The sequence below is a fragment of the Salvelinus alpinus genome, chromosome 21, assembly GCF_045679555.1.
Source record: "Salvelinus alpinus chromosome 21, SLU_Salpinus.1, whole genome shotgun sequence".
Lineage (NCBI taxonomy): Eukaryota > Metazoa > Chordata > Actinopteri > Salmoniformes > Salmonidae > Salvelinus > Salvelinus alpinus.
This window is the reverse complement of record NC_092106.1, coordinates 10,479,271-10,507,244: the sequence shown is the minus strand read 5'-3', so window position 1 is coordinate 10,507,244 and position 27,974 is coordinate 10,479,271. Positions and strand designations below refer to the sequence as shown.

General features: G+C 44.7%; 1 protein-coding gene across 2 annotated transcripts; it reads right to left on the bottom strand.

The window, feature by feature from the left end:
- Positions 1–1,134: 1,134 nt before the first annotated feature.
- LOC139547814 (large neutral amino acids transporter small subunit 4-like) lies at positions 1,135–27,828 on the bottom strand. 2 transcript variants are annotated; one of them, XM_071356912.1, is made up of 15 exons: positions 27,606–27,828; positions 25,409–25,625; positions 17,896–18,136; positions 17,470–17,525; positions 17,285–17,361; positions 10,875–10,967; positions 10,527–10,660; positions 9,748–9,950; positions 7,473–7,616; positions 7,181–7,198; positions 6,830–6,956; positions 6,507–6,639; positions 6,034–6,107; positions 5,812–5,935; positions 1,135–5,533 (listed from the first exon to the last, which is right to left on the bottom strand). In XM_071356912.1, exons 2-15 carry the CDS (start codon positions 25,566–25,568, stop codon positions 5,372–5,374), a joined length of 1,746 nt encoding a protein of 581 aa, XP_071213013.1. In that variant the 5' UTR covers positions 25,569–25,625; positions 27,606–27,828; the 3' UTR covers positions 1,135–5,371. The 2 variants fall into 2 exon arrangements, with proteins under 2 accessions (XP_071213013.1, XP_071213014.1); XM_071356913.1 differs by lacking the exon at positions 7,181–7,198.
- Positions 27,829–27,974: the final 146 nt, after the last annotated feature.

The following is a 27,974-nucleotide window of genomic DNA, read 5'->3' as shown; positions in this document are numbered from 1 at the left end:
ACTTTATAATGAAACACCTCCTTTATCAGTAAAGGCCCTTTTTCTTTTTGGAAAGTTGCCAGCCCTTACGGACATGATTAATGTAATGTTGCCAGCCATTACAGACATGATTAATGTAACTCATCCTAGATTCACAAACTTTTGCAGATGCACAATCGAGAGCATCCTGTCGGGCTGTATCCCCGCCTGGTACGGCAACTGTTCCGCCCACAACCGCGAGGCTCTCCAGAGGGTAGTGAGGTCTGCACAACGCATCACCGGGAGCAAACTACCTGCCCTCCAAGACACCTACAGCACCCGATGTCACAGGAAGGCCAAAAAGATCATCAAGGACAACAACCACCCAAGCCACTGCCTGTTCACCCCGCTATCATCCAGAAGGCGAGGTCAGTACAGGTGCATCAAAGCTGGAACCGAGAGACTGAAAAACAGCTTCTATCTCAAGGCCATCAGACTGTTAAACAGCCATTACTAACAGAGTGGCTGCTGCCAAAATACAGACTCAAATCTCTGGCCACTTTAATAAATGGATTTAATAAAGGAATCACTAGTCACTTTAAATAGCACCACTTTAATAATGTCTACATATCCTATATTACTCATCTCATATGTATATACTATATTCTATACCATCCACTGCATCTTGCCTATGCCGCACGGCCATCGCTCATCCATACATTGATATGTACATATTCTTATTCACCCCTTTACATTTGTGTGTATTAGGTCGTCGTTGTGAATTTGTTAGATATTACTTGTTAGATATTGCTGCACTGTCGGGAACTAGAAGCACAAGCATTTCGCTGGACTTGCATTAACATCTGCTAACCATGTGTATTTGACCAATAACATTTGATTTGATGATTTGATTTGATCCTGACCACAAAAATGTGGCTAAAATGAAATCCACAATAGCCTAACCCTGAGAAGTGGGATTTCCCCCTAGGGTGGTTGGATTTAGGAGAGGTAGCATCTGCAGGCTTCCTCCACTTAAAGCAGACCATCAATGTTTTATTCTGTTTATATGTCATTCATAATATAGGTTATTTAACACATTTTGCATTAATAGTGATCGACAATCCACCACACTTTGAGGAAACGTGCAAAAACGTCAAATAATTACAAAACGGACACTTTATTTTACAAATTAATCTGTTTGTTTATTTTTTTCATATATTGATTTTTCTCATTTAGACAATGACTCAAAATGTCAATAACAATGGCTATAATGTGATAGAAGACAACAAAAAATGAGCTCCAATATACAGCATATAGACATTAAATACATATTGAAACAAACACCAAAAAGGAGAATGTAAAACAACAAAATAAACATTTGAGTAAAAAAATAAGGTACAAGTCAGGGAAAAGCATTGGTGTTTCAGCTGAAGTTCCCGCTCAATGTCTAAAAGTGACACACAATCATTAAAACCTTCTATCCAAAAATCATTGCTCGTCTTTCGTCGTCAGAGAATAGCCAGTCAATCAATCACACTTAACATCCAAGGGAAGGGGATAGTAGTAAAAGTATGTCACGTCTAGAAAAGAACTACGGGGACGGCATTCTGAGTAGAATGAGGGTTTAAGGTATGGCAGTGTAAAAAGTGCTGATTCTCCCATACTGAGGGAATGAAGATCATCCCAACCCCACATTCATTGTGCTGGAGTACAGTATAGCATCATTATCAGAATCCTCCTGCAATCTCTAGTCATATGTTCAAGACACAAGAACCAGTCTATCCAGGGCTATACATGAATTCTCCACAAGTCTTTCCTCCTTTCGCAAAATAAATTCATGTAAACGACAAGTAGAGTGATGTTCAATGTAAGGATGTTGAGGATGCCTAGACCTGTTTCTCTATCAGTGTGTGTGTGTGTGTGTGTGTGTGTGTGTGTAGATCCTTGAAACCAAGAGACCCAAACAGACAGGCCCAAAGAGCAGTCAGTAGCAATGAGCCATTCTACATTGCGGGACAGGGACCTACTGGACAGGGCATACAAGAGGAGAGACGAAGACCACCCAAGGTAAGTAACTTTGACTGAATATAAAAATAACCGATTCTTGCAGTTCCAATGTCATTCTTCTATGAATAAAAAAAAACGACTGGGAATACATTCTATGCTAACATGCAGAACTAGCAAGTGGTGCACTGTCTATGTTATATTTCAGTGCAGGCCATTCAGAATAATAGCATTGAGATCCTGATAAGAGGACTAAGGTGCATATGTGCCATTCAGTTCTCACTTATTTCATTGATGAAGCTTTTGGGGATTCTAGCATTGTCTCTCAGTTCCATCGCCAGTATGTGAAGGGTCTCTTGGGTGGGTGGTTTCTGTTTGTGTGAGACTGCAGTGGAGAAACAGGTCTGTCAGTGCAACAGTTCAGGACAGTGGTTTGAACATGGATGGATCAACGTGACGGGTCATGATGAGAGAGGGTGGGGCACCAACTTGCCGTATCCACGTCTCAAATCATCTGCACATAGAGAGGCAATCTGCTGGTTACATGGCTGTCTTTGGACGTGCTTCTGTGAGTGACTGAGGGAAAAGCAGGTGTCCCGTCCAGTCTAAATACTGCATCGGCGGACGTAGAGCTACATCAATCAAGTTGTCACGCTCTCTCTCTCCGGTGTATGTTAACTGCAACAGATCATTCAAGAACATAAAGTCCTATCATGACCTGCCTGCCCGCCCACCTGGGTCCCACGATCACACCGTTCACAACAGCTGCAAGAATGTGGATTTAGAAACAGATATCATATTCAAGCATCACTCTGTCTCCCTTTCTGATTCGAAAAGTGAATCAAGGTTCAAGTTGGAATTCAATAATTCAAGTAATTTGTCGCTACAAAGTGAGTCTTTGTAGGTGAGACCATAGCTAGATTGATAGATAGATGAACTAGTCTATGTTCCTGTCATTGAGAAGCACCTTTGTAATAAACATTGCATTATATAAATCCACATTCTTGCATTGTGTGTGTGTGTGTGTATATATGTATGTGGTTGGACAACAGTGTTTGTTCATAGGGTTATGTGTTGCCGGAAAAAGTAGATGACTGCTCAGCAACTCAGAGAAGTCCTTATTGCTACAGCGAATCAGAATTGAAATGCATCAATGTAATTCAGGTAGTGTAGAACAGTACCGGGTATAAGCCCATAGCAACCACAGTTCACCTTAAACTACACATCTCTCTATCTAAAACCCTATCTCGTCAAGCCATTTGTACTCAATCACATCTGTCTTGAAGCAGAACAAAAGCTTGAAGGGTATGTCAGTATCATATTGCAGGTAAAATACAGTTGATAAAACTATTACTTTTTGAAAAACAGATCTAACACCAAACAAAAATCTGTTCATCGTCAATAAAAAGAAAACACACCAAGTCAATAAGAAATTCATTCTGCACTACAAAGAGGACTGCCAATACAAGACCAGTCAGTGTATCCGGTGAGAGTGATATAGGCCCATGCATTGGAGCTTGATAACCAAGCCTACACTCTTAGAAAACAGATTATTATCATTCTAGAACCTAAAAGGGTTATTCGGCTGTCCAAAAGGGTTCTACCTGGAACAAAAAAAGGTTCTACCTGGAACCAAAAAGGGTTCTCTTATGGGGACAGCCGAAGAAGCCTTTTGGAACCCTTTTTTCTAAGAGTGTAGCTGTGCTGTACCCTATGTTGTTGTGGCATATTATAACTGGTAAGAGGTTTGTTTCAACCTGTGCCATGCTTTTGTTTGAAGCACAGTCACTAGCACAGTCACATAGTATTCCCTAGAAGTAAAACGCTGGCCTGCATACTGCACACTGGAAACCCATTGGCCTAATCACTTACTCAAATGGGCTCAAAGCACAGCTATCGACTCAGGCTTTTATCTAGAGTGCTGATGTTACAAAAAAAACAAGCTTTTGCTTTCTTGTCTCCCTAGAGCTGTTGGAACAGTCTTGAAACGACAGCTTCTCTGTGGCTTTAACCCTCCACGCCTCTGTTGTCTTCAACAACAAAACTAGAAGACTGAGTCACAAGGTTTGGTCTTTGAGACACTGGAAGGAACACTCGCTAGGTGAGAAGGTTACGTCGACTAGCTTCTGAAGGTTGCATGAGGTTCCATTCTTACCAATTAATTTACAATGAACTATCCCCAACATTACGGGCAACGTTACAGAACCTAATGGGAACGTTATGGCGGTATGAACTCTTAGCACCATTTAGAGTACTGAAACGTCTATACAACCTGTTTTCGCTTATACTTCTAGTTCAATCCACTTGCGACGATAGAGAGGCATTGACGTGTAACAACCACGGAGACAAATACAGACCTATCGCCAACAACGCTCCAACAACGCTCCAATAACATCCTAATCATAAAACCAATTCTCAGGGTGTGAAGTAGAGGACCTCCAGGGCAGTATGAGACTAACTTGGATCAGAATTAGAAAGTGAGGCGATGTCGTTACTGGCATCATTGAAAACACATGTAAAAACACTGGTGGTTGGGTATTATAATTGTGAGGAGCACGTCATCTTATCTGGTTCAAGTCACCACATCCAGCACTGGAGGACTTTGACATGGCGTTGAACGCTTGCTCTGGTTCTTGCTCTGGTTCTTTTTGCTGGGCGACACGGAGAACCAGTGTCCTCTTTTTGCACTGACAGGCAGGCAAGAGTGAGCATGGCATCGTTGACAAAAATGAAATAAAAAAAACAGAGAACTGAAACAAAGAGGAGACTGGAAGGGAGGAGAACGCCGTGGAGATCCTCCTCCCTCTTCTCTCCTTTCTCCTCAGTTCACAGACCAGCGGCTGTCCTTTCCCATTCCAGTTGTGAGAAGATGAACAATGTCCGTTTAGTGGTGTGTCCCTGGAAAAGGAACCGTGCGTGTGTGTGTCGAAGAGGTTTCACAACACGTGTGTTGTTGCGTTTCTTTCACAGTGTACATAGTCGATGATGTGTTGGGGAGTGTAAAAGTGTGTGTGTGTGTGTGTGTTTATCATAGTAGTTCTCTGAGATTTGTGATCATATACTGTATGTGTGTGTATATGTGTATGTGTCGAGTGCTTGTGTGTATGTGTTCATATGTGTGTATGTGTCTGTGTGTGAGGGGGGGAATGTAAGGGACTTGAAGTGTGTGTGTGTGTGTGTGTGTGTGTGTGTGTGTGTGTGTGTGTGTGTGTGTGTGTGTGTGTGTGTGTGTGTGAGAGAGTATCGTCTGAGTGCAAGTGCAGACGGTTAGAGGGACCGGAGTTGGTGGGTGAGATTGCGATTCATCATACAGTTCAGTCACACCTGTGACCTCTCCCCTCCTCACTCTCTCCGTTCCTCCTTCTCTTTGTTGAAAAAAATAATAATCCCCGTCCGTCAGTCTGTCTCTCTAGACGAAGGCCTCGTGCGTGCTGCCGTTGTTGATCTGGACGTAGATCTTGGGGTCCTCCTCGCGCTCCTGCTTCTGGCGTTGGAGCTGGCGACTGTAGCAGAGCAGGTAGAGAGGCAGGCAGAAGCCCAGCACCGTCAGCCCCAGCAGGCCCACGTTGACCTGCACACAACCAAACACAGGAAGTGACATCATCAGTCAGAAGAAAGGAGCGAACGGCTCTGCTGTTTTCACATCGGGGCAGCACTGTGTGCTATGACATGTACTCTGGGCAGATTACTTTAGAACAAGGTGGCTGCTACACATCACTCGTATACAGTAGCCTTTGCAGCATTATGCTCATAGCACATGAGTGTACTTGGGTCTTCAGCATTAGTGAGCAATAGGTGTCCTGTAGTTTGTGTAAGCCTGGGAAGGGTGAAAGGTCGTTGCTCTCTTACCCATAGGGGGTCTCCCTTCAGGGGGCCCATCATGGCCATGAAGAGGGGCTGCTGCAGCAGGGCAAACAGGGCGCTGATGAGGGACTGCATGCCTGTCAGACTGCCAAACTGAGACGACGGGTACCTAAGGAGGACAAACAGCATGAGGCGCTTGTGTGGAGGGGACTGTGCACACGCACGCACGTACGCACACACACACACACACACTCCGGAGACACTTACACAGCAGCATACAACCCTCCAACCGCAGAGTGGATGAATCCTCTCACAATGGTGTGCAGAATAAACGATAGAATCTGAGGACAGAGAAGAAAAGAGAAATAGTTCAACATGATGTGTTCTAGAATCTACAGGCCCAGGGCATGCATGTTGCCATGTCCCTCCATCCTAAAATGGAGTCCATGTTTAATAAATAATGACTGGACAGAAATCTTCCCAGTACTGGGTTGGAAATAACTTGCATAACTTGTAATGGCACTTCTGTCCGCCAGGGGACACTGTTGCATTAAATAACTCAGCTGCAATAACATGTGAGTCACTCGCCCTCTTTCTTTCTCTGCACCAAGATCACTCCCTTTGGGTCTAGGTGAGCTTTACAAAACACTGGGATACACGCAGTGAAATGTGTGCTTCTCCACCGCACCTAGAGGAGAGAGAGAGAGAGACGGAGGAGAGGAAACAGAGGGACGAGTTACCTGGAGAGGGAGGCTGGGGACGAGGCAGGTGACCCCAAAGCCTATCAGTAGCAGGTTGGTGAAGATGAAGGCCCGGGTGGCGTTGGTAATCTTCTGGATCTGTCTGTCCCGACGCTTGGGCTGGGTGAGATCTCTATCAGAGGGGACATCACATGTTACACACAGACTTATACTCTCTGGTCATACAGATTACAGTCTTGTGGATACGGTCTTGTGGATGCTAGGGGCGTATGTGGGAGGCAGGGGAATGCTCTTTTGGAGTGTGTGTGCATGAGTGAGCGTGTGCGTGCGAGCTTGGGCGCGTTCGAGCGTGCGAAACTCACCTTGTGCCCGGCTTCGCGTTCTCATCCTCGCACTCTTTGAGCTTCCAGTCCATAATGTACCCGATCACCGGGGCTGTCATCAGACACAGCAGCTGCAGCACTCCGAAAATGGAGGTGTACACACTCACTGTGAACGGCAGCAGAGACAGAGACATGTTATTCCCCAGGACTACTGCCTCCAAAGCTTACACGCCATCAAAATAGCATGGTGTTCACAGCAAAATGGACAGAGTTGCAGTTTAGGTTATGATTCATGAGGTAGGCCAGAGTCTTGAGTCAAAGTGAATCAGTGTCAGAGGCAGAGAGGGGAATAGATGGGCTGTGCTCATCTAATCTAGCCTGAAGTCTTACCTGCTTCCATCTTCTCCTCTGCAGAGGCAGTAAGAAGTCAGTGTGACAGGAAGAGGAAGAGGAAGAGAGACAGACCAAGAAGAATTAGCCGAAGCAATTCAGAGACTGAAATAAGGGCAGTGTGAAACAACTCCAGGGTGAGCGAGATTACAAAAGGAGGTTACAAGATTGCAAGAATGACAAAATAGCAATTATGTGACGAGTCGTGAAGTAAACTACTAGATTAACACTACAAAGGATTGATAGCTTTTCATGTCCGTGTTCCAGGCACATTTTCAAGGCGCACACACACCTGTGCTGAAGTCTCTGTCGGACAGCGACTCCAGGATGTTGTTCATGGCTCCCATGTAGAAGATAAGTCTCAGCTGGGTGACACACATGGTGATCAGGCTGAGCATAAAGATAGGACTCAGGACACTCTTCATGAAGGACTGGGCTGTGGACACACAGGAGGAGAGACAGATCAACAACAGCAACAGAACACGGAGGGTGACACACAGGATTCTAATATTTCGCATCAGATTGGAGTGATGTTTCACTGTGTGTACTGTACAGGATGGGCCGTCTTTTCATTTGCTCCACATGCTGTGACGGAAAACTACCAGGGCAAGCTACTTCACCTCAGAATCAACATGGAGGTAGGGAAATAGGGAAGCTCGAAGTCTAAATAGTCCACGGGTCCCTGGGTGGCAAGGTAACATGTGGGGGCCCGCGCTGTAAGCAAAGGGGCCTGGGGCCATGGTCCGTTAATCATCTACTGATCTCAAAGCTGTAAAAGCTGCGGCAGGGCAGTGGAAAAGTCTTAATGGTCACGCCACAGATGTGTCCAGCGTTTATTACCCAGTGCTGCAGGTATCTCTCTGGAGACTGGACCATAGTTGACATACCGGCTGGACAAGGGGCTTAGAGGCTGGTACATGAGAGCAGGTGGTTCTAACAGTCTGTCTCTGTCTATAACACTGGGTCTCCCCTGTGTCCTGGACCCATAATATGTGCTATTCACAAAGTGTCTCAGAGTAGGATCTGGGATCAGTTTGGTCTTGCAGATCGTAATGAATAAGAGGGGGGGGTGTGATCCTACATTCTTGACTGGCACACTACAGTATGTGACCACAGCAGGATCAACAGTCGTCATGACACAAAACAGTCTCGTAACGGGTTGGTTGGTATAAGAACCAATCCACAAAAAGAAGTCCCATCCTTTCAACCAAATAGATCACCACCATCACATACATCAGAATGATGAGTGGGCAAACAGAGACAGACAGACAGACAGACAGACAGACAGACAGACAGACAGACAGACAGACAGACAGACAGACAAGGAGAGCGACAGACAGACAGGGAGAGAGAGAGAGAGAGAGAGAGAGAGAGAGAGAGAGAGAGAGAAAGGGAGAGGGGCCCCTTGAAAACCTCCTGATACATGGAACTTGTCCAGCAGGGTTACAGAACCGCGGGCATCCATCCTGTGTGTATAATGACCCCCCCAGAACCCTTACTGACTGCTACCTGCCCTCTGGCCCCTCTGGCCCGCCCCACCACCGCCACTTGAGCAGCACTTCTTGGAATGCGGTCCGAAACGATTGCACGGTCCGTTTGGTACCAAAGAGAGCCTGCAGAGAACCACAGGGCGCCCCGCTGGGAGTTTGTGACCCGAGGGCCGAGCCCGAGGGGGCGCGGAGGGGGCACAACAAGGGCGTGGAGGGGGCACGTGGCTGATTTGAGGGTGTTTTGGAGGTTTGTGGCTGATTGCAGTGTACAAATCTGGGTTAAGGCAAAATTCACAGCCAGTTGCGCATTTGCAGGATTTAATTTGGGAGAGGGAGGATGGCCTTGGTGACCTCAGAGCCAATGACAGCGCTCCCTCAGACAAGCTGGCAGCTGGGACCTAAACACTGGCTGGTGGGCGAGCCCACTCTGAAACCTCAACATTGCACCGTTGTAGTTAGAGCCCGTATTTACAAAGAGTTATAGAGTATGGAATAGAATCCATCACAGAGGAACAGTCGACCATATTCTAGATCTAGACCTGTGTCTAGGATCAGTTTAGCCTATTATATCATAACAAATATGATTATATGAAAAAGTGGGGGATCTGACCCAAGATCAATACAAGCTACAGGCCCAGATCTAGCATATGGTTGACTGTTTACCTCTGTTTACCCATAAAGCAGGGCTACAATGATCCATTGTATTGTTGTGTTGGATGTATTTTTCTCCTATCTAAATTCTACACCATGGCTGGAGCAGGATGTTGTGTTGGACAGTTTTTGCGGGTCTTTTAACATCAGACAGGTTTCTGGCAGACATGTCCTTTGTTGTCCAAATGATGTGTAACAATGAAACTGGCAAGCTGGCTTTTGGCTTCATGGAGTATGGATTTGTGGAGGTACAGAGCTTGAAACCCATGATGGCAAATTCATTTTGAGAATGAACCCCATCACACTCACAATGTGCACAAAAAATGCACAGTCATTATTTATTTTCCTACTCTCCATCTGAAAGACATCAAATGCATCATGTTCTCTGGTCTGGGATGGACAGATGTGGCCTGGCCAGACACTTACATTCCTCCTGGGACTTGGACTGGACCTCCAGGTCAACGGTGGAGAGACACAGCTTGTTGCCCTCCTGTTGGGCCAGCTCCGTGGGGTTTTGCTTCATGCTGTTCCCCACGCTGAGTCGTCTCCCCACCGTGGTCACCTGGCGGTAGAACTGCTTTCCAGTGATCTTATGGTCAAAGCCCAGCCAGCTGAACTTGATCTTCACACTGAGGGAGAGAGACAGAGAGACAGAGAGACAGAGAGGGAGAAGGGGAAGAGGCCAAAACAGAGGAAAGGATGAGACTAAATCCAGCTGTATGAGAGCAAAGCCAGTTGAGCTCCTCACCTCATTAGCTTTCCTGTACACAGGGCCTCAAGCCCTCGCCATGCTGCAGAGGAAAGTGTGCTGGGGGATGTAGTGTACTGAGCTCCAAGGAGAATGGAGACTATGGACGGCCTTAATATTCCAACTCCAGCTTAAGTAGATGAACCTCAAGTCCTAGTATTATCCCCTAAACCTGTTATTGTTGGCTAATATTAGGTTAGAACTAATGCTATACTGTAACTAATAATATAAGTTATATCACATAATTGGTGATATAAGTAGCAAATACTAGTAATACTGAACTAACATTAGGTTACAGGAATGTCTGGCTATTTTTAGGTTACCAGGAATGAAAATATGATGTAAAACTAATAATAACTAAGAAAGCAAACTCATTTTATGTTAAGGAGTGTGATGTTTAGGAGTGTGATGTTTAGGAGTGTGATGTTTAGGAGTGTGATGTTTAGGAGTGTCTTACGTGTAGTCCATATCCTCAGGTCCAGGGAAGGGCTCCAGGGGCCAGTTGAAGAAGCAGTTGATGAAGACGAGGCCAGCGCAGGCAGCCCACACCAGCAGGATGGTGATGAAGGTGGCTCCTAGGTCATAGATCACCTGACGAGAGAGGAAGCGGGGACCAACAACCACAACATTAGCCTCTGTGTCCGACCTTCACACTGCCGTGAGGGAATAGGAAAGTAAAGTCAAACAGGTAGCCCTGATAGTAGAAAGCATAGTTAGCCTTGATAGCTAACCTCCATAATGGTGTGCATGCATAATGATGTGCATGAGTGCGTAGACTAGCTAAGTAGATGTGTGTGTAAGTTACCTTGATCCCAGGGAAGGTGACAGCGGAGGATGCATACGATCCAATCATGAGAGCGATGAAGGTGGAACGAAGGTCACCAAACATATTGGGAAGCTGAGGAGAGAACACAAGAAAGAGACAGGACATAAGATTAGGCCACACTTGAATCAGACCAATGCAGTCACGTGCATAAAGACTCTTGTGTAAAAACACGTGCATAAAGACTCTTGTGTAAAAACACGTGCATAAAGACTCTTGTGTAAAAACACGTGCATAAAGACTCGTGTAAAAACACGTGCATAAAGACTCTTGTGTAAAAACGCATGAATAGCCATAGAGACGCTCAGTCACCGTTTTTCCAAAAATGGAAGGCATGACATCATATTAGGAAATTGTAAATATGTTTTTGGGAGGTTGTTGACAGAGAATGAGTGATGTGGGTGGAGTCTTGGTGATGCTTTCCCCACACTATTTATGACAGAGTGAGAGAAAGTCCAGAGCAGCTTGCATATGTAGCCCTCTTCTTGAGCTTAAAGCACAGGCTGTTCCCAACTCAACTCCTAACTGTAAACAACTGTCCTTGAGAGGAGAAGGAGGGAGAGAGGGGTAGGGGAGGAAAGGAAGGAGGGAAGGAGGTAGAGGGAGAGAGAGTAAGAAAAATACAATTTTAAATAACAACATATCTCCACTGTGTGTGCACTTGAATCTCCCATGACAGAGTCGGGGAAGGGAAAGGGAGGGAGAACAAAAACACCACTGATAGAAACACCAGCACAACAACTCCTGAACAGAGCTGTTTCATGGCATATTTGTTGAACTGGGTCATAGTTCAACAGTTCTCCAAGAACTCCCCCGAAACAAATCTCTCCATCCGTCCATCCACCCTCACCACAGGTTCCCTGCTTGTCCGAGCCATGGAGGAAATCTCTCACCTCGTGCCGTGGCCTCCCCAGACGGCATTACCCTTGACCACTAATTTGAACAAAGGTTAACGGCAGAATCAAAACGGCCCACATGACAGCTACACTAACAATCACATTCCAGTACTCCTGGAGAAGTGAAATGAGCTGGGACCATCTCTATTATGACACTTACAGTAGGAGTGAGTAAAGCTCTACTGCAACTCAACACTGGTGCCTCGTTGTCAGGACAAGAAGAGGTGTGTGTGTTCATATGTGTGTGTGTGTGTGTGTGTGTGTGTGTTTTGTTTCACTATCCTTGTGGGGACCAGAAGTGGGGACATTTCTCCAGTCCCCACAAGGAAGAAGGGTATTTTAAGCTTATGTGTTAGGGTTACAATTAGGGTTAGGGGTTAGGTTTAGGGGTTTGGGGTTAAGGTTAGGTTAAGGGGTTAGGAAAAATAGGATTTTGAATGGGAATCAATTGTTTGGTCTACACAAGGTTAGTAAAACAAACGTGTGTGTGTGTGTGTCAGGCTGGCAGATAGAAGAGAGAAACACTGGTCTTATGCAAGGCTACCTCTCCACCATCACTCATAGCACTCTACCAACCTCCCACTTAGCACAGCTTCAATCAGCAGTGTTGGCTGTGGCATTGCCCTGGAATAAACTCATATGGAATATGCTGAATAATGTGCTTGAGCATCATCAGGGATGTGATTTCCATTGCTCTGCTCTCCTCAGTTCCCCTATCTGTCACCACCAGACCGTCAGTGTGTCATCAGACTATCACATGACTTTCAATGACCTCACTGAGTCAGTTACAGACAGACAGACAGACAGACAGACACAGCCCAAAACAGTTACTAACCTATGTCCCAGTCACCCTTTGTCTGTCTGTTCTGCTAATATTTTTGTGTACCAGGTTTGGATGTATTGGAACGAGTTCACCTGCCTTTGATCAAATTAAGGACATGCGGGGGAAAGGGGAAAATAATGAATTGTCAACAGAAGGTAGAGCCTAAAACATCAACAGCATCTGAAGGTCCAAACCAGCTCCCAGCTTAAATGCTGCACTTACTGTAGGTGCCTCATTAGTTTTAGTGGTCTGAAGTCAGTTTGACTTAGAGTTACTGTGGTGGTTCCCAAAACAAACCACCACGGGCAAGTTTCTCGTTCACGTGCAGAAATCAAACCACATAATTATGTTGTTTAACTATGACATAATAAGAAGGATATCCAACTGTCAATGTAATGAAGGAGGTAGATTTACAGCTTGTGAGAACAGGCAAGTTCAGGTTGGGAAACAGGATCTGTGTCACTTAGTTAAAAAGTCCAGGGGCGCTACATTGTAGAACATTCAGATATAAATACTTTCTAGGATGTAGAATAAGGAAATCACGTCAGCACTAATAATGACATCTCTCTCTGCAACGTTGAACAATGTTTGCCTACTGACCCTGATAGCAGTGCAGCCATGAGTTTCCTAATCTACCTGGCCACAGTACCAGTGCTCCAATTTCGGGAACACTTCCTGAATTCTACTCCATCAGGCATGACTAAATACAGTGTTCAGAGGCAGAAACGACAACCCAGGGCTGGTTAATGATTGACCAACTCTTTTCTCTCTAGGCCAATCTCAGTTAACCTGAGACATTACCTGTTCCTGTTTCATGAGTACTGTCTCTGGTTGCATCCCAAATGGTACCTTGTTCCCTACATAGTGTACTACTTTTGACCAAGTCCCTATGGACCCTGGTCAAAAGTAGTGCACAGTATAGGGAATGGGGTGCCATTTGGGGCACAGACCCATCTCTGTTAGCTATGCTAGAGCCAGGAGGAAAAGGCAGGGTCAATACAAATGGTGGACTGTCTGCATTCACCTACCAATCTCTATTTGGCTCCATTTTGGGATCTGAACAGTCATGGAGATAAAAGTCTGTTTGTAGAGTGTTGGACTATGAACAGTGTCTAACTCTATAGGATGTACTGGAAGCTAAACAAGGTTGCTCTGTAATTCCATTCCTTTACTTTTAGATGTGTGTATTGTTGTCAATTGTTAGATATTTCTGCACTGTTGGAGCTAGGAACACAAGCATTTCGCTACACCCGCAATAACATCTGCTAAACATGTGTATGTGACCAATAACATTTGATTTGTTGTGGGGGATCAACAACATGATGGGCAATCCAGTAGTCTTTAACCGATACAGGCTGATAACTGTGGCTCTATACACTGCGGTCAGTGCCGTGTTTGTGCCCTGAGCAGATAACAAAATGTCTGCAAAGTGATGAAACTCGGCTACGTGCTAGTAGATATCACTTGAGAAAATTGAGAAAATCCCTATCTGAAATGCTGAGGGACGTTTGCAGACAGTAAAGAATGCCTGTGGTAAGCAGTTTTTCTCTAAAGCCATTTAAGGACGCAGTCCTATCCTAATCTAAGTAAATACTACACATTCTACACTTTGCATATCAAAATGTTGCTTACAAGGAGAGGTGCATGAGTGTCTCAAATATGTGCACTGCAGTTCTACTTGGAAAACAAACCCTAGCCAGAAAACAACCCATTGCGTCTGGGTTCATCTGATTATTTTGTGTGACGGCAGCAATGATTGTTATCTTTAGTGCAGCAGGCGGAGAAAAAAGTGGGAGAGAAAAGAGGAGAGTGGAAGAGTGGAATAACTAAAAGCCTTTGAGGCACAAAGGCCAGAGAGAACAGACAAGGAGGAAATGGACGGAAGAGGGGAAACAGAGAAGTGAAAGAGAGAAGAGGGACTGCTGTTGCGTAAAAGCTGTAGTGCTTACTGGGCTGGTTCTCAGCAGCCAAAGGGAACCAGTACAAACCGGTCCAATCCTGACAGGACAGAACTCCATCATAAAATGAGTCAACATGCTGTGTCCCTGACGACCACACGCAGGCAACACCGGCCTGAATATCTCCATCTCTGTGCCATCACTCTACCACTCTCTCTCGCCCTCTTTCTCTCTTTCTCCCTCTGTCGTCAACACTTTGTTTTGCAGCACTGGCCTTGTGAATCCCTATCCACTCCTACAGGACATTAAACCTACAGCCGAGTGTACAGTGAAAGCAAAAACAACAGCATGTGCAGCCGTTGACTGCCTCTACGACCCATCCATGTCCTTTAATAAGGAAATCAACATGACCCTGCGATCAGTCCTCCACAGTCTATTAGTGTCATCAAGCACCAGTTAGCAAGTCAACATCTGATGCTAGGACATTTTACAGGCAGGGGGGTGTCAGTGTTCATGGTGGCGACCCTGTCTGAGTAGAGAAGAGCTATTGTTAGTCTAGCATGGTCCAAGATCTGTTTGTGCTTTCCTGGCAAGAGAACGACATATGCAAATGTGGGACTAGCACAAACAGATCTGGGCCCGGGCTATCATTAGTCCACCTCAGCATTCATCTCTCTACCCCTTCCATCGTTCTCTTTCCAAGTGCCAGGAAGCAGTAAATAAACATCTAGGTTTATCGAGCCAGACTGAAACTTAATTCCCCCCAAGGACCTAATGACACAAATCCCGGAGAGGGATTGGGCCCAATGAAGAAGTCCTAAAATAGAAAGGATTAGTGTTTCATGCAAAACATGACTCAGAGATAATAGAATCATCTTAACACGTGCCGCAATGTACAAGAGGAGGAGCGCTGTGTGTGTATGCATGTGCGTGTGTATGCATGTGCGTGTGTGCGTGGGAAGAGTGCAGAGAGAGGGGCTGGGGGGAAGGTCTGGTTGAGAGAGAGAGATGGATAGAGGAAGGTTAGGAGAGATATCTGCAGTGGTGATTACTAATACTATGGCTGACTGAGGGAGAGACTGAGTTCAAAGCTATTAAAGAGAAGAGGGAGGGAGGGAAGGAGAAGAGAGAGGGAGAGACAGACAGCCTGCTGCTGGTAACCGGAGAAGGGCTGCGGGCAGACAGTGATCGGCTAGGCACTTTACTGTTAGAAAACAGAGGTGTGTAGAGGAGAGCTCTCTTTTGCAGCCTTGGGTTCTCCTCCACTTGTTTACTGCAGCTGTACTGCCTGGGACACAGAGTGCTGAGTGTGCAATCATAGGAAGAGAGAGTGAGGGAGGGAGGGAGGGGGTAAGCTGCTAAACCACCCCCTTCAGCAAATTAGAAGAACCAGGAAGAAGAGAACACATTGAAACAAAGAAAAAAGGTGATGGAGTAGGGGTATCGCGGCGCATAGCTTTCCTTTCGTGTAAACCTACAATCCAGATGACTTTGAAACACAGAATAAACCTAAACATAATCATAGCAACTGTCTGTGGGGGACAAACTCAATGACTTCAGACTGATTGAATGAGATACAATGTATCCATTTCGTCTTTTGTGGGGAAAAAAGGGTATATTTGAATAAAAAAAAGTTTACAAAATCTTCTGTGAAAACCTTTGACCCCCATACCCGGGAGGAGAAGAAGAACGTTCAGAAGAAAAAAGGTCCCGCTGCACAAGAACAACATGAACCCAGACCAGCAGTGTAAAACACACTGTTAGTCAGAGCAAGGAATTACCGCAGTGAGGTTACTGCAACAGAACAGCTGAAACAACGCCAGAGGCCAGTTCTTTGGCACTCACACAAGCACACACACACACACACATGTGAGGGAACTAAACAGCCATAGCAGGACAGGCTGAGACATGCTGGCGTGGGGAATGAATGAAACCAGAGAAAATTAATACAACACCTACAGTATGGGAGTGGGAGTGGGAGTGGGGGGGCAGAAGAAATCGGCTGGGCAGCTTCTGGGTGCAGTGGTAGTGTGTGAGTGTGCCAGCCAGACAGACAAACAGACCCCTGCAGTGGGGGGTGGTGGGGAGGCCAGGGGCAGGAAACTGCCAGGGAGGGGTTGAACGAACCCCAGCAGCGCAAAGTGTGACTGCCTTCCTACTTCCTGTTTGTCAGCTCAGCATACCGTGTCTCTTTTCTCTCAAAATTATTGTGCGTGTGTCATTGTCTGTGTTTTATCTACGCAGATAAACAATGAAACAAGGAAATCACGTTATCTGTAAACACCATTGTGTCAGTGAAAACCCGGCCGGTCCTAAGGCAAGATCAATCAGAACATTTAGTCTAGCTGCCTGTGAACCCTGGCGGTCTGGGCCACCCAATCAAAGGGCTGCGTCCCTGTCAGGATCATGAATAAGTAATGAGGAGGTGTCTTTTTTAGGCTCTCAGCTGGACCAGAGCACAGTTGAATAATTGATTTCTAAGGCAGGGTCTGTCTCTCTCCTTTTCCTTCTGCACGTGGCCTCCCTGTGATGCAGCACTTTCTCCATGCTGATGACACCCCCATGGGAGGGTTTACGACATGTCCCGCCCGCCCACCCCTCTCTCTTCGCTCCCCTCTCCACGTCTCTCTCCTCACTCCTCTCTCTGCTCCCCTGTCTCCCTACTCCACCCTGCACCCTAGCACTCTCCCCTCCGCCACTGTCCCCATCCCCACCTCTCTCTGCTCACTCCCCTCCCCAGCCTCTCCCTGCAGTACAGGTGAAGACACCACTTACCGTGAGGGAAGTAAAGGTCATGCACATTCCTCCGAACCCGTTCAGTGCCAGAGCAAAGAATATGAGGATGGACAGATCTGTACAGGGAAAACACATGTGTTAAGGAGACGGGGTGGAACAGACATACATACTGTACTAGAATAGAACGTTGAGTAAATAAAGAAAGAATGAAGAAATATACATACTCTTGGGGTCGCTCGATCCATAAGCGATCAGGACACATGAGAAGGCAAAGCAGGTACTGAAATAACAGAACAGGTTGAATATGAGGAAGGCTTTTCATACAAAGACAGACCCAAGTCAGAAATAGAACATAAAAACATATGCAGCAGGAAGTTGCGGGCACTAAAAGTATTAAACCCTGTACCGAGGTTTTTGTGACAATCTCAATAAAACTTTAGAGTGCCGTATTTGCATGTGCATTGCGGCAATTATTCTGCCAATACCGCCACCCCACTTCTGACACCAATATAGCGAATTTGTGGTCCAGCCCCTGCCGGGACTCAAACCTGGGTACAGAGACTGTCACCCCAACACCTTAGCTTAAATTATAGTGGCCGCAACTGTACCTACCACCAACTGTACATACCACCTTGTCTCTGTTCTCTTACCTGCCGAGCAGCCGGAGCTTGCGGGGGCCATACTTGTCCATGACAATGCCCAGGGGCAGAGTGATGGCACTGAGGAGGAAGGAGCCCACAGTGAAGGCCAAGTTCAGCATCTCATCCTGGTCCTTACAGATGGGCCAGCCGTTCATCTGGAGGTACTCCTCCTCCACCACAGGGCTCTGGGTGATCCCCTCTTCATCCCCAACCAGGACTGGCTCAGACTGGTTTTGACTCGTGCTGTTACCTGGAGGCACAAGTGAACTTTATGGAACCTTCAACTTCATGATCCCAGAGGGAAAAAAAGATTTAGCATCATACATAGACGATATCAAAACATACATTAAAAAGAGATTCCTGGTGTTTTGGTAGAGAAATGAATCATGATCAGACTATCAACACGTGATTGGAAAAGACAGTCGTGCTAATTTGATCAGAAGACCCACAGACGAAACAATCACTCTAAAGTTCCTTCCAAAACTTCACATTCTAGCTTGATTAGATAGAATGTGCCTATTGGGAGAATGTTATGGACCATCTGAATGATGAAAACATTCTGAGAGTGCAGATTGAATATACGTTTGTTTGGGGTTGGATTTCAACATTTCTTGCGTAAGTGTTCTAAGAAACGTCCTCCCTCACTTGAGGCCATTGATTTCAGAGGAAACATCTTGAAAAGTCATCCATCCACCTCAAAGGCACGCCTATATTTGTGTTTGATTTGTGTCTCGTGTGTCTCTTCCTGAGACAGTGAGAGCCATGGACAGGCCAGGAAGACAGAAAAAGCTCAGTGAATGATACTAAGAAACTGCTGGGATCAACAAGCTGCAAAAAATTGCTGGAAGACACTCTGAACCCCCATGCAAGGCAGCTCCATGGCAACCCAACCACCTTAGCACCCCCAAACGTTCCCAAAGTGAATCCCCAAGAGGATAGAGACAGAGTGCTCCAACCATCAGTCATTTATGTCCATCTTTCATACTTCATAGCACTGTTTGTTAAAAAGGACTGGAGACCAGTGACTTGGTTATGAGGCTTGTTACTGTTGTTGAGGAGAGAGAGAGAACTGTAGACAATACCCTAGTCTCCATGAGTTTAACTCAGACAAAACAGATAAAACTAAAGACTATGATGACAGCCTTGACAGTGACAAGTCTCGTAAAAAAATATGTTTAGTGGCCTCGGGGAGCTAGTAAGGCATTGAGTAAGGGCCTGGGGGAGGATAGGATGCAAGACAAACTGTTATTTTTTCAGTGTTTTTTTCAGGTGATGTGACTCCGGACAACCTCTCCAAAAACCTTTGGTAACAAGATGTTTTTCATGCAGTCTTGAAAAGCAGGTTGTTGTTTTCTTGAGGGTGAGGCTGTGAGTAGACATGGCTGTATTATATAATATGTAGGTTAAAGGTCATGGTAGATGGTAGTTAACACATAGGTTAGCAGAAGGCCAACGGCAGCTGGGCCTGCCTGGCTGGGGGGGGGCTCTTACTGCTGAATAATCCAGACAATGTGAGCCTGTGCTGCTGCTGAGTCAATAAGGGAAGCACCCTGAGCGATGCAGAGCACAAACACTATGTTAGCGCAACAAAGACCTCATAACGCCTTCAAACAAAACACTGTTCCCTTCTCTGTTCTGAGGGTTTACATCGTGATTCTAATGACTCGCAAAACATCCAGTTTCATTGAAATCACATGCCACAAAAACGATTGTGACGTTATTGCTCTGATACTACAGTTCACCTAGCCTAAAATATTTGAATAAAACTTTTTCCGCATTTACCTAGCTAGGGCCTGCAGCTATCTTCCTTGTAATTTAGTCTAAATTAGAACATTCAGACTCTAAGGCCATGCTCTAACAAGATTATTACATCGCCAACATAATAAGAACATAATGTGATTTGTCATCTTTAACCTGATCATCCATCAGGGGGAAATGGTTGTGTTTCTTACTCATGTCAAAAAACAAACATTGCTTTGTGTAATAATCAACTAATCAATCTTCAACGAATCTATCATTCGATCTGCCCATGCTGTGTCAATCTCAATGCGTCTGACCCGATCACTTATCAGTGATACATGTAAATGACTGACAGAATCAAGCGGAAAGATGAATGTCTGCATTTCCTCACATTGACTCATCGGAGGAAGCCAGAGATAACCAACTGACAGTATTTTCCATCATCATCGTCGGCATTTAAAGCTCTATCTATTTCAAAGCAGTGAGCAGACAGAAGATTCATCAACTCCAGATAATGTCCTCTCTGTCCTCCCTAACACCGCAAACATCCCACTGTTACTGAGCGCTAATAACACTGAGACAACACTGATTCAAATAGTTGGCTAATAAGAGCTGGAAGGAAGCTAGCCTGGTGCCAGATTTTAAAAAGGAAACAAATATGTTTTAATGTCACATACACCGGATAGGTGCAGTGAAATGTGTTGTTTTACAGGGTCAGCCATAGTAGCACGGCACCCCTAGAGCAAATTCGGGTTAAGTACCTTGTTCAAGGTCTGTTTTTTCTGTCTTGGCAACTCCTATGGTCAAGCCCAAACAAAAGTTGTCAAGACAGCACAAACAGATCTGTGACCATGCTAGTTTAAGGAAGCCGGTAAGGCTGAGTTCTGTCAGGTAAGTGCTTTGGGTCAGAAGGTGGGTGAGGTGAGGGGTAAGCGGGGAGTCCTCTCTACTCTCTCTCGTCTGCTGAAATAACTCTCATTCCACACTTCCACTCATTCCACACGGGCCCTGACACAGACACTCCAGCTATGTGCCCCTGCCATAGACTTGACCTTAAAGCAGAGGAGGAGGGGGGGTCAAAGACAGGGACACCATTTTCTAAATATTTTTTTATTTCACCTTTATTTAACCAGGTAGGCTAGTTGAGAACAAGTTCTCATTTACAACTGCGACCTGGCCTAGATAAAGCAGAGCAGTGCGACACAAAAAACAACAGTTACACATACAATAAACAAACATACAGTCAATAACACAATAGAAAAAAAGTATATATATAGTGTGTGCAAATGAGGTAAGATAAGGGAGGTAAGGAAATAAATAGGCTATAGTGGTGAAATAATTACAATTTAGCAATTAAACACTGGAGTGATAGATGTGCAGAAGATTAATGTGCAAGTAGAGATACTGGGTGCAAAGGAGCAAAAAAAATTATAATAACAGTATGGGGATGAGGTAGTTGGATGGGCTATTTACAGATGGGCTATGTACAGGTGCAGTGATCTGTGAGCTGCTCTGACAGCTGGTGCATAAAGTTAGTGAGTGAGATATGAGTCTCCAGCTTCAGTAATTTTTGCAATTCGTTCCAGTCATTGGCAGCAGAGAACTGGAAGAAAAGGCGGCCAAAGGAAGAATTGGCTTTGGGGGTGACCAGTGAAATATACCTGCTGGAGCACGTGCTACGGGTGGGTGCTGCTATGGTGACCAGTGAGCTGAAATAAAGCGGGGCTTTACCTAGCAAAGACTTATAGATGACCTGGAGCCAGTGGGTTTGGCGACGAATATGAAGCGAGGGCCAGCCAATGAGAGCATACAGGTCGCAGTAGTGGGTAGTATATGGGGCTTTGGTGACAAAACAGATGGCACTGTGATAGCAAATTAGATGCCGTCTGAGTATAGTGTTGGAGGCTATTTTGTAAATGACATCGCCGAAGTCAAGGATCGGTAGGATAGTTAGTTTTACGAGGGTATGTTTGGCAGCATGAGTGAAGGATGCTTTGTTGCGAAATAGGAAGCCGATTCTAGATTTAATTTTGGATTGGAGATGCTTAATGTGAGTCTGGAAGGAGAGTTTACAGTCTAACCAGACACCTAGGTATTTGTAGTTGTCCACATATTCTAAGTCAGAACCGTCCAGAGTAGTGATGCTGGACGGGCAGGCAGGTGCTGGTAGCAATCGGTTGAAGAGCATGCTTTTAGTTTTACTTACATTTAAGAGAAGTTGGAGGCCACGGAAGGAGAGTTGCATGGCATTGAAGCTCATCTGGAGGTTAATTAACACAGTGTCCAAAGAAGGGCCAAAAGTATACAGAATGGTGTCGTCTGCGTAGAGGTGGATCAGAGAATCACCAGCAGCAAGAGTGACATCATTGATGTATACAGAGAAAAGAGTTGACCCGAGAATTGAACCCTGTGGCACCCCCATAGAGACCGCCAGAGGTCTGGACAACAGGCTCTCCGATTTGACACACTGAACTCTATCTGAGAAGTAGTTGATGAACCAGGCGAGGCAGTCATTTGAGAAACCAAGGCTGTTGAGTCTGCCGATAAAAATGTGGTGATTGACAGAGTCGAAAGCCTTGGCCAGGTCTATGAATACAGCTGCACAGTATTCTCTCTTATCGATGGAGGTTATGATATCGTTTAGGACCTTGACCATACATGACGAGGAAAGAGTTAGGAAAAATGTGCTTTTCCAGGTTCCATTACAGAAAAATAAAGTTGTTCTATTCTATTGTATTGACTGGTATGCTTATTGGTACACTTAAAACCTAATGGGGTATTTGGTGGTAGTTGTATTATTACTGACACTAGATGCTTCATACTAAGAATAAAAACAAGAGGCTTGATATTTCCTGTGCAATATGTTCTGTCCACGTTGTCAGTGAACCATTCCTTAACTAAACTGAGTGTAAACCGAACTAAGTTAACAGTACACACCTTACAGTGTTAAACTAACAGACTCTACCAAGATAAATGCAATGGGGGCATGGTGACAGGCTAGTTTATGTGACAAAACACAAGAGCTGCCGGAGAGAGAGAGGTGAAGGGACTGAGAGTCAACAGTGTTGCATGTAGGAGGAATGCGAGCCTCACACTTCAGTGTCGGGCCTAACCACACACTTTTCCGTTAGCAGACCAAAACAGAAGCAGCCCATTGTCCAATCTCAGATCCTTTAAATGGAACCAACGATATGGGGACTAAGGTCACCATGACACCAAACACATAAAGGACTCTCAACAATCTGTTTAACAGATGCCCTTTGAACGCATTCATATTTTAAAACATACGAGAAGAAAAGGATGAAAGAGTGTCGAGACTGACCTGATTTGCATAAATGAAAGGGCCTATTCACATGTTAAATGCTGCCAGGCAAATAGAAAGCACTGTGGCAGATGATCAGAGGACTCTTGAGTCGATCACAGGCCATGATCTGTCAATATTATCATGTCATCTAGTCCATCACAGGCCATGTTTTAATGACATTAGGTTACGACCTACCTAATGATGATGTGCTTTATTTGTCCTGTCATCTCAAGGTCTCAGTGATGACACATATTTCTCTCCCTCCCTCTCCCTCATGCCCACTGCCTCCCTAAGTGTCTGTGTGTTTGAAAGATGAAAGGAGGACAGATGAGTCATAGACTATGAGAACAGAGCGAGAGAGAGACAAAAAGAGAGAGAGAGAAAAAGAGAGAGAGAGAGAGAGAGAGAAAAAGAGAGAGAGAGAGAGAGGAGAAAGATCCAAGTCACCGGTTCGCTGTAGCATTTGGATGCAAATAAACCAACAAAAATAGGATACCCTTATAAGCACACAGAAATGTACCTGGTACTTTCACCCCAGATCCCGCGCCCACCACCCCCTGGTTTCATCCATCAGGCTAGTTAAAGAGGCGGACTATTGACGTGTTCTTTTTTCTCAAAGCTCAACTTTGGCGGGGATGAAAACACAATAGTCTTGGCCAATGATCTAGCAAAACCCCCTCACACACTTTCAACACTAGCCAGGCTGTATATGTGCGTTTTTTTTTAAAGGCCATTCACTCTCCTTTATGGCAACATCATCAAGAAAACTGTACAACAACCCCAATTCAGGTAATCATCTGCAGAAGTTGTTCTGGGCCTGTACTCATAAAGCATTTCAGAGTAGAAGTGCTGATCTAGGATCAGCCCCCCCCCCCTGTCTATGTAAACTTATTAACGATCTAAAAAGAGAAACTGATCCTATATGAAATCCAACTATATTTGTCACATGCGCCGAATACAACAAGTGTAGACTTTACTGTGAAATGCTTACTTACAAGCCCTTAACCAACAGTGCAGTTCAAGAAGAAGAAAATATTTACCAAGTAGACTAAAATAAAAAGTAATAATAAAAGTAACAAAATAAGAATAACAATAACGAGGCTATATACAGGGGGCACCGGTACCGAGTCAGTGTGCGGGGGTGCAGGCTAGTTGAGGTAATCTGTACATGTAGGTGGGGGCGAAGTGACTATGCATAGGTAACAAACAAACAGCGAGTGTACAAAAGGGGGGGGTCAATGTAAATTGTCCGGTGGCGATTTTATGAATTGTTCAGCAGTCTTATGGCTTGGGGGTAGAAGATGTGAGGAGCCTAGACTTGGCGCTCCGGTACCGCTTGCTGTGCGGTAGCAGAGAAAACAGTCTATAACTTGGGTGACTGGAGTCTCTGAATTTTATGGGCTTTCCTCTGACATAGCCTATTATATAGGTCCTGGGTGGCAGGAAGCTTGGCCCCAGTGATGTACTGGGCCGTTCGCACTACCTTCTGTAGCGCCTTACGGTCAGATGCCGAGCAGTCACCATATCAGGCGGTGATGCAACCAGTCAGGATACTCTCGATGGTTTAGCTGTAGAACCTTTTGTGGATCTGGGGACCCATGCCAAATCTTTTCAGTCTCCTGAGGGGGAAAAGGTTTTGTCGTGCTCTCTTCACGAATGTCTTGGTATGTTTGGACCATGATAGTTCGTTGGTGATGTGGACACCAAGAAACTCTCGACCTGCTCCACTACAGCCCCGTCGATGTTAATGGGTTAATGGGCCCGCCTTTTCTTTTCAGCACTCCTACTCTGTGACTCTTTGTGAATGTGGCCTTGATTTCATTTGCATTGACCCTCATGGGGGAACTGATCGTGTCAAATGTAAGTGGAAACTCGTACAATTCGTCTGCTCAATGTGATTGGATTAGAAACCCCCATCACTTCATCCCACCCTCGCCCACAGAATATCCATTTGCTCTGACCATTCTATTGTAACCCCCAATGAAAGAACTTATGGTATTGTTCTAAAGAGCACTATTGAAGTGTTGGACCGGTCCAAACAACGTGATTGAATTAAAACTACACAGACACATAAAGTCATCTTTGTCTCGCAGTAGTGAAATAGAAACACCTTTTGTTGCCGAATTAAATAAGTATAATAAGTAGGATTGCTTAAAACACACTTAATATTTGTCAGACCTTCCAAGCCCAAGTGATATCCATTCACGTGTCTCACTTGCTGAGTGAGACAGCAATATGAGAAAAATATGTCAGAAAAACAAAAGTTGCTAAATGTCACAATGAAACAAGCATTTAAAGCAACATAAACCAAGCATTCACTGAAGCAAAAAAAAACTACCATAATTTTCATATGTACAATACTTGTGTAATAACACATATAATAATGGTATCCCTTTTTGGGGTTTCTTATTCATTGTAATAAAAACAGTCCACAACATACATGTTTTGTTTATAGTGCATCATGCTACACAGCCTTACCAGGTTCTCTGCAGAGGTAGGAGTAGAAGCCTTCAGATTTGAGCATGATGAGCAGGGAGCCCCAGCCCAGCAGCACAGCAGAAAACAGCAGGTTCTCTATGACCGCAGTCACAGCCATCCACCAGCGCCTGGAGAAGGCTGTGGCCAGGGAGGGTGCCATCTTCACGGGTAGAAGAGGGGCACAACGAGGCTCGTAGAACAAAGGAGGGCTGGTGGCCTGGAAGATAAGGTTGATACATGGTAAGGGCCAGGCTTAAGAGTGTGAAGAGACACATTTGGTAGTTGTTTGACATCAGTACAATACTAAACTGTGTATGAGTTGTTGAGGGATACTTCAGAGATAGCCTATACATAAGGGGATATACCTACACAAGGATGCAAAACATGAATTTCCATTGCAAATAACAGTACATTATGCTAATTATGGCATGTGTACAGTAGAAGACGAAGCTATCCGTCTTTAAGTCACTGGGCATCCCTTGTCTTTGTCCTCATAGGATAATAATTTTTCACTATTACAAAACAGCTGAGCTCTTACAGGAGCGTGACTGGACCACAAAACCCCCCCTACTAATGTACCAAAACCCCGCCATAGCTCCCTCTGATTGGCAGATAGTTTTCTGGACCTCTACCATTGGCTGCATATTAACAACGCTACCAAGAATGACTCCACGTGAGGGCAAGTTCCAGCCGGTTCGAACCAGTGCGGCGCGAGATTCTCAGCAACGACATCTCCTTTTTGTTCCCATCGCCATCTTCACCCGATGTAAATACATAGAAATGGGCTAATAATGTAACGTTATATATAATGAGGATAATTTGCCTCCACTATGCCTATGTATCACGAAATGTAGCCTAAAAAGTGTTTCTATTTTTTCAAATTCATTCACAAATAATTGTATGACCAGCGATGAACAACAAACCTTTTATTAAATAACGCAAACCCACGCTGGCCAATTAACTATTAGACATGCATGGTATTTTATATTAGTCTATGAGGTATTATTTTCTCCTGATTTCACTGTAATTTTATTTTCACTACATATTTGCTAATATATATGTTAGTTATTTTATCGATATGTGTGAAGGTCAGGTCCTCAGTACTATGGACAAAGTGTATTAAGCCTATATTTTCATTAGCCTTGTCCTTATGAGATTCTTAAACAATAACAGTATGGTGCGGGAAATGAGCAGCTCTGTAAACTGGTCTGAACTGGACTGAAATCATCAGCCGTCTCAATCCGCCTCAGCCTCCTCCTGCACCACCACCCAATCACGTTCGCATGAAGCTCAGCTGTTCAGTATCGTAAACACAGCACGCCGCGCATAGGAATAGTCTCACCATACGCACCAAAGCTGCAATTAGCCTACAGCTTCCATGCAGTTCCAAAAATCTCAATGTCCTTTATTGGTGCTGTTTTGGTAGCAACGACATTTAATGGTTTCACTATTAACATGCAGAACAAGTCCACGCAATGTTAATGTTATTACTAAAAAGAGGAATACATGGACGCACAAGTAAGACAGTATTACCTAATATGTCTGTACTTCGTTGCAAAGCGCACATTTCTCTATGGAAATATATATGTTTTACTATTATACCATTCTAAACTCTTAAACTCAATCTGCAGAGAAGCAAATAAAATGATAACGTGACACTGAAAAAGTCGACATTTAAAATACATTTTATAAGTCAACTGCATGCTGTTATTTCCCTATAATAATTGTAACATTTCGAGACGGTATATAGTCTACTCAAGCAAAACACCATAAACAAAAACATAATTGGGATGATCACCCCCTCTAAAATCATGTTGACTACACGTAACAGTAAAGTTGCTATAGGGAAAACTAACACCACTGCAATCAACAATAAACACATCATGCGACAACATCAAATTAATTGTGTAATTGACTCATATTTTCCTTGATAGCCTATACACACACTGTCATCTTAAGATAAGTTTCCATTGAAACATTGTTGCATGTTTTGTCTAGGATAATCAATCTACATAATTTCAGGGTCGGCTACGAAGATATGACAGAATAAAAACAATGTTGCTTTTCTACACACTCAGTGTAACATAGCTTATATATTTTTTTCCCGTGATCAATTTTCAATAAAATCAAAGTAGAGAGTTTACAGATTCCTCCCCGTAGAATAACAGTAGCGCATCCCTGAAGTGCAGTACCTTACCTGAGTGTCTGGAACCACGAACAAGGTCGCCTGCCTCTCCACTGACTGAACTGTCTTCAAATCTGTAGTTGTTATTCTCAAAAAACAAATAACAGCTATATACTGTAGACGTTAGACTATACTCAATCTTTTGTTTCTTTGCATCAACATCTCTTCAACGCAGATTCCTGCTTTTATTTTCGCACCGAAAGCTGCACAAACAAGCCCGGGTCTCCATTGGCCAGGTCCTGAGCTAGAGACGAGCGCAAACCAATCAGAGAGCGCTTAAATGATTAAATTAAATAATTAATTGGTGACAACAGCCAGCGACTGTTTTGACACAAAAGACAGGGTGGGGTGGGGTGGGGTGGGGTGGGGTGGGGGGTTATC

What these genes read in the sequence shown, in the direction of transcription:
- LOC139547814 (XM_071356912.1), bottom strand. Translation starts at nt 25,568, where the DNA reads ATGGCACCCTCCCTGGCCACAGCCTTCTCCAGGCGCTGGTGGATGGCT. An exon ending in TCACCTTCCCTGGGATCAAG is followed by an intron (nt 10,661 to 10,874) that starts GTAACTTACACA and finishes CTCTCTCGTCAG; the next exon opens with GTGATCTATGACCTAGGAGC. An exon ending in GTCCAAGTCCCAGGAGGAAT is followed by an intron (nt 7,617 to 9,747) that starts GTAAGTGTCTGG and finishes GTGTGTCCACAG; the next exon opens with CCCAGTCCTTCATGAAGAGT.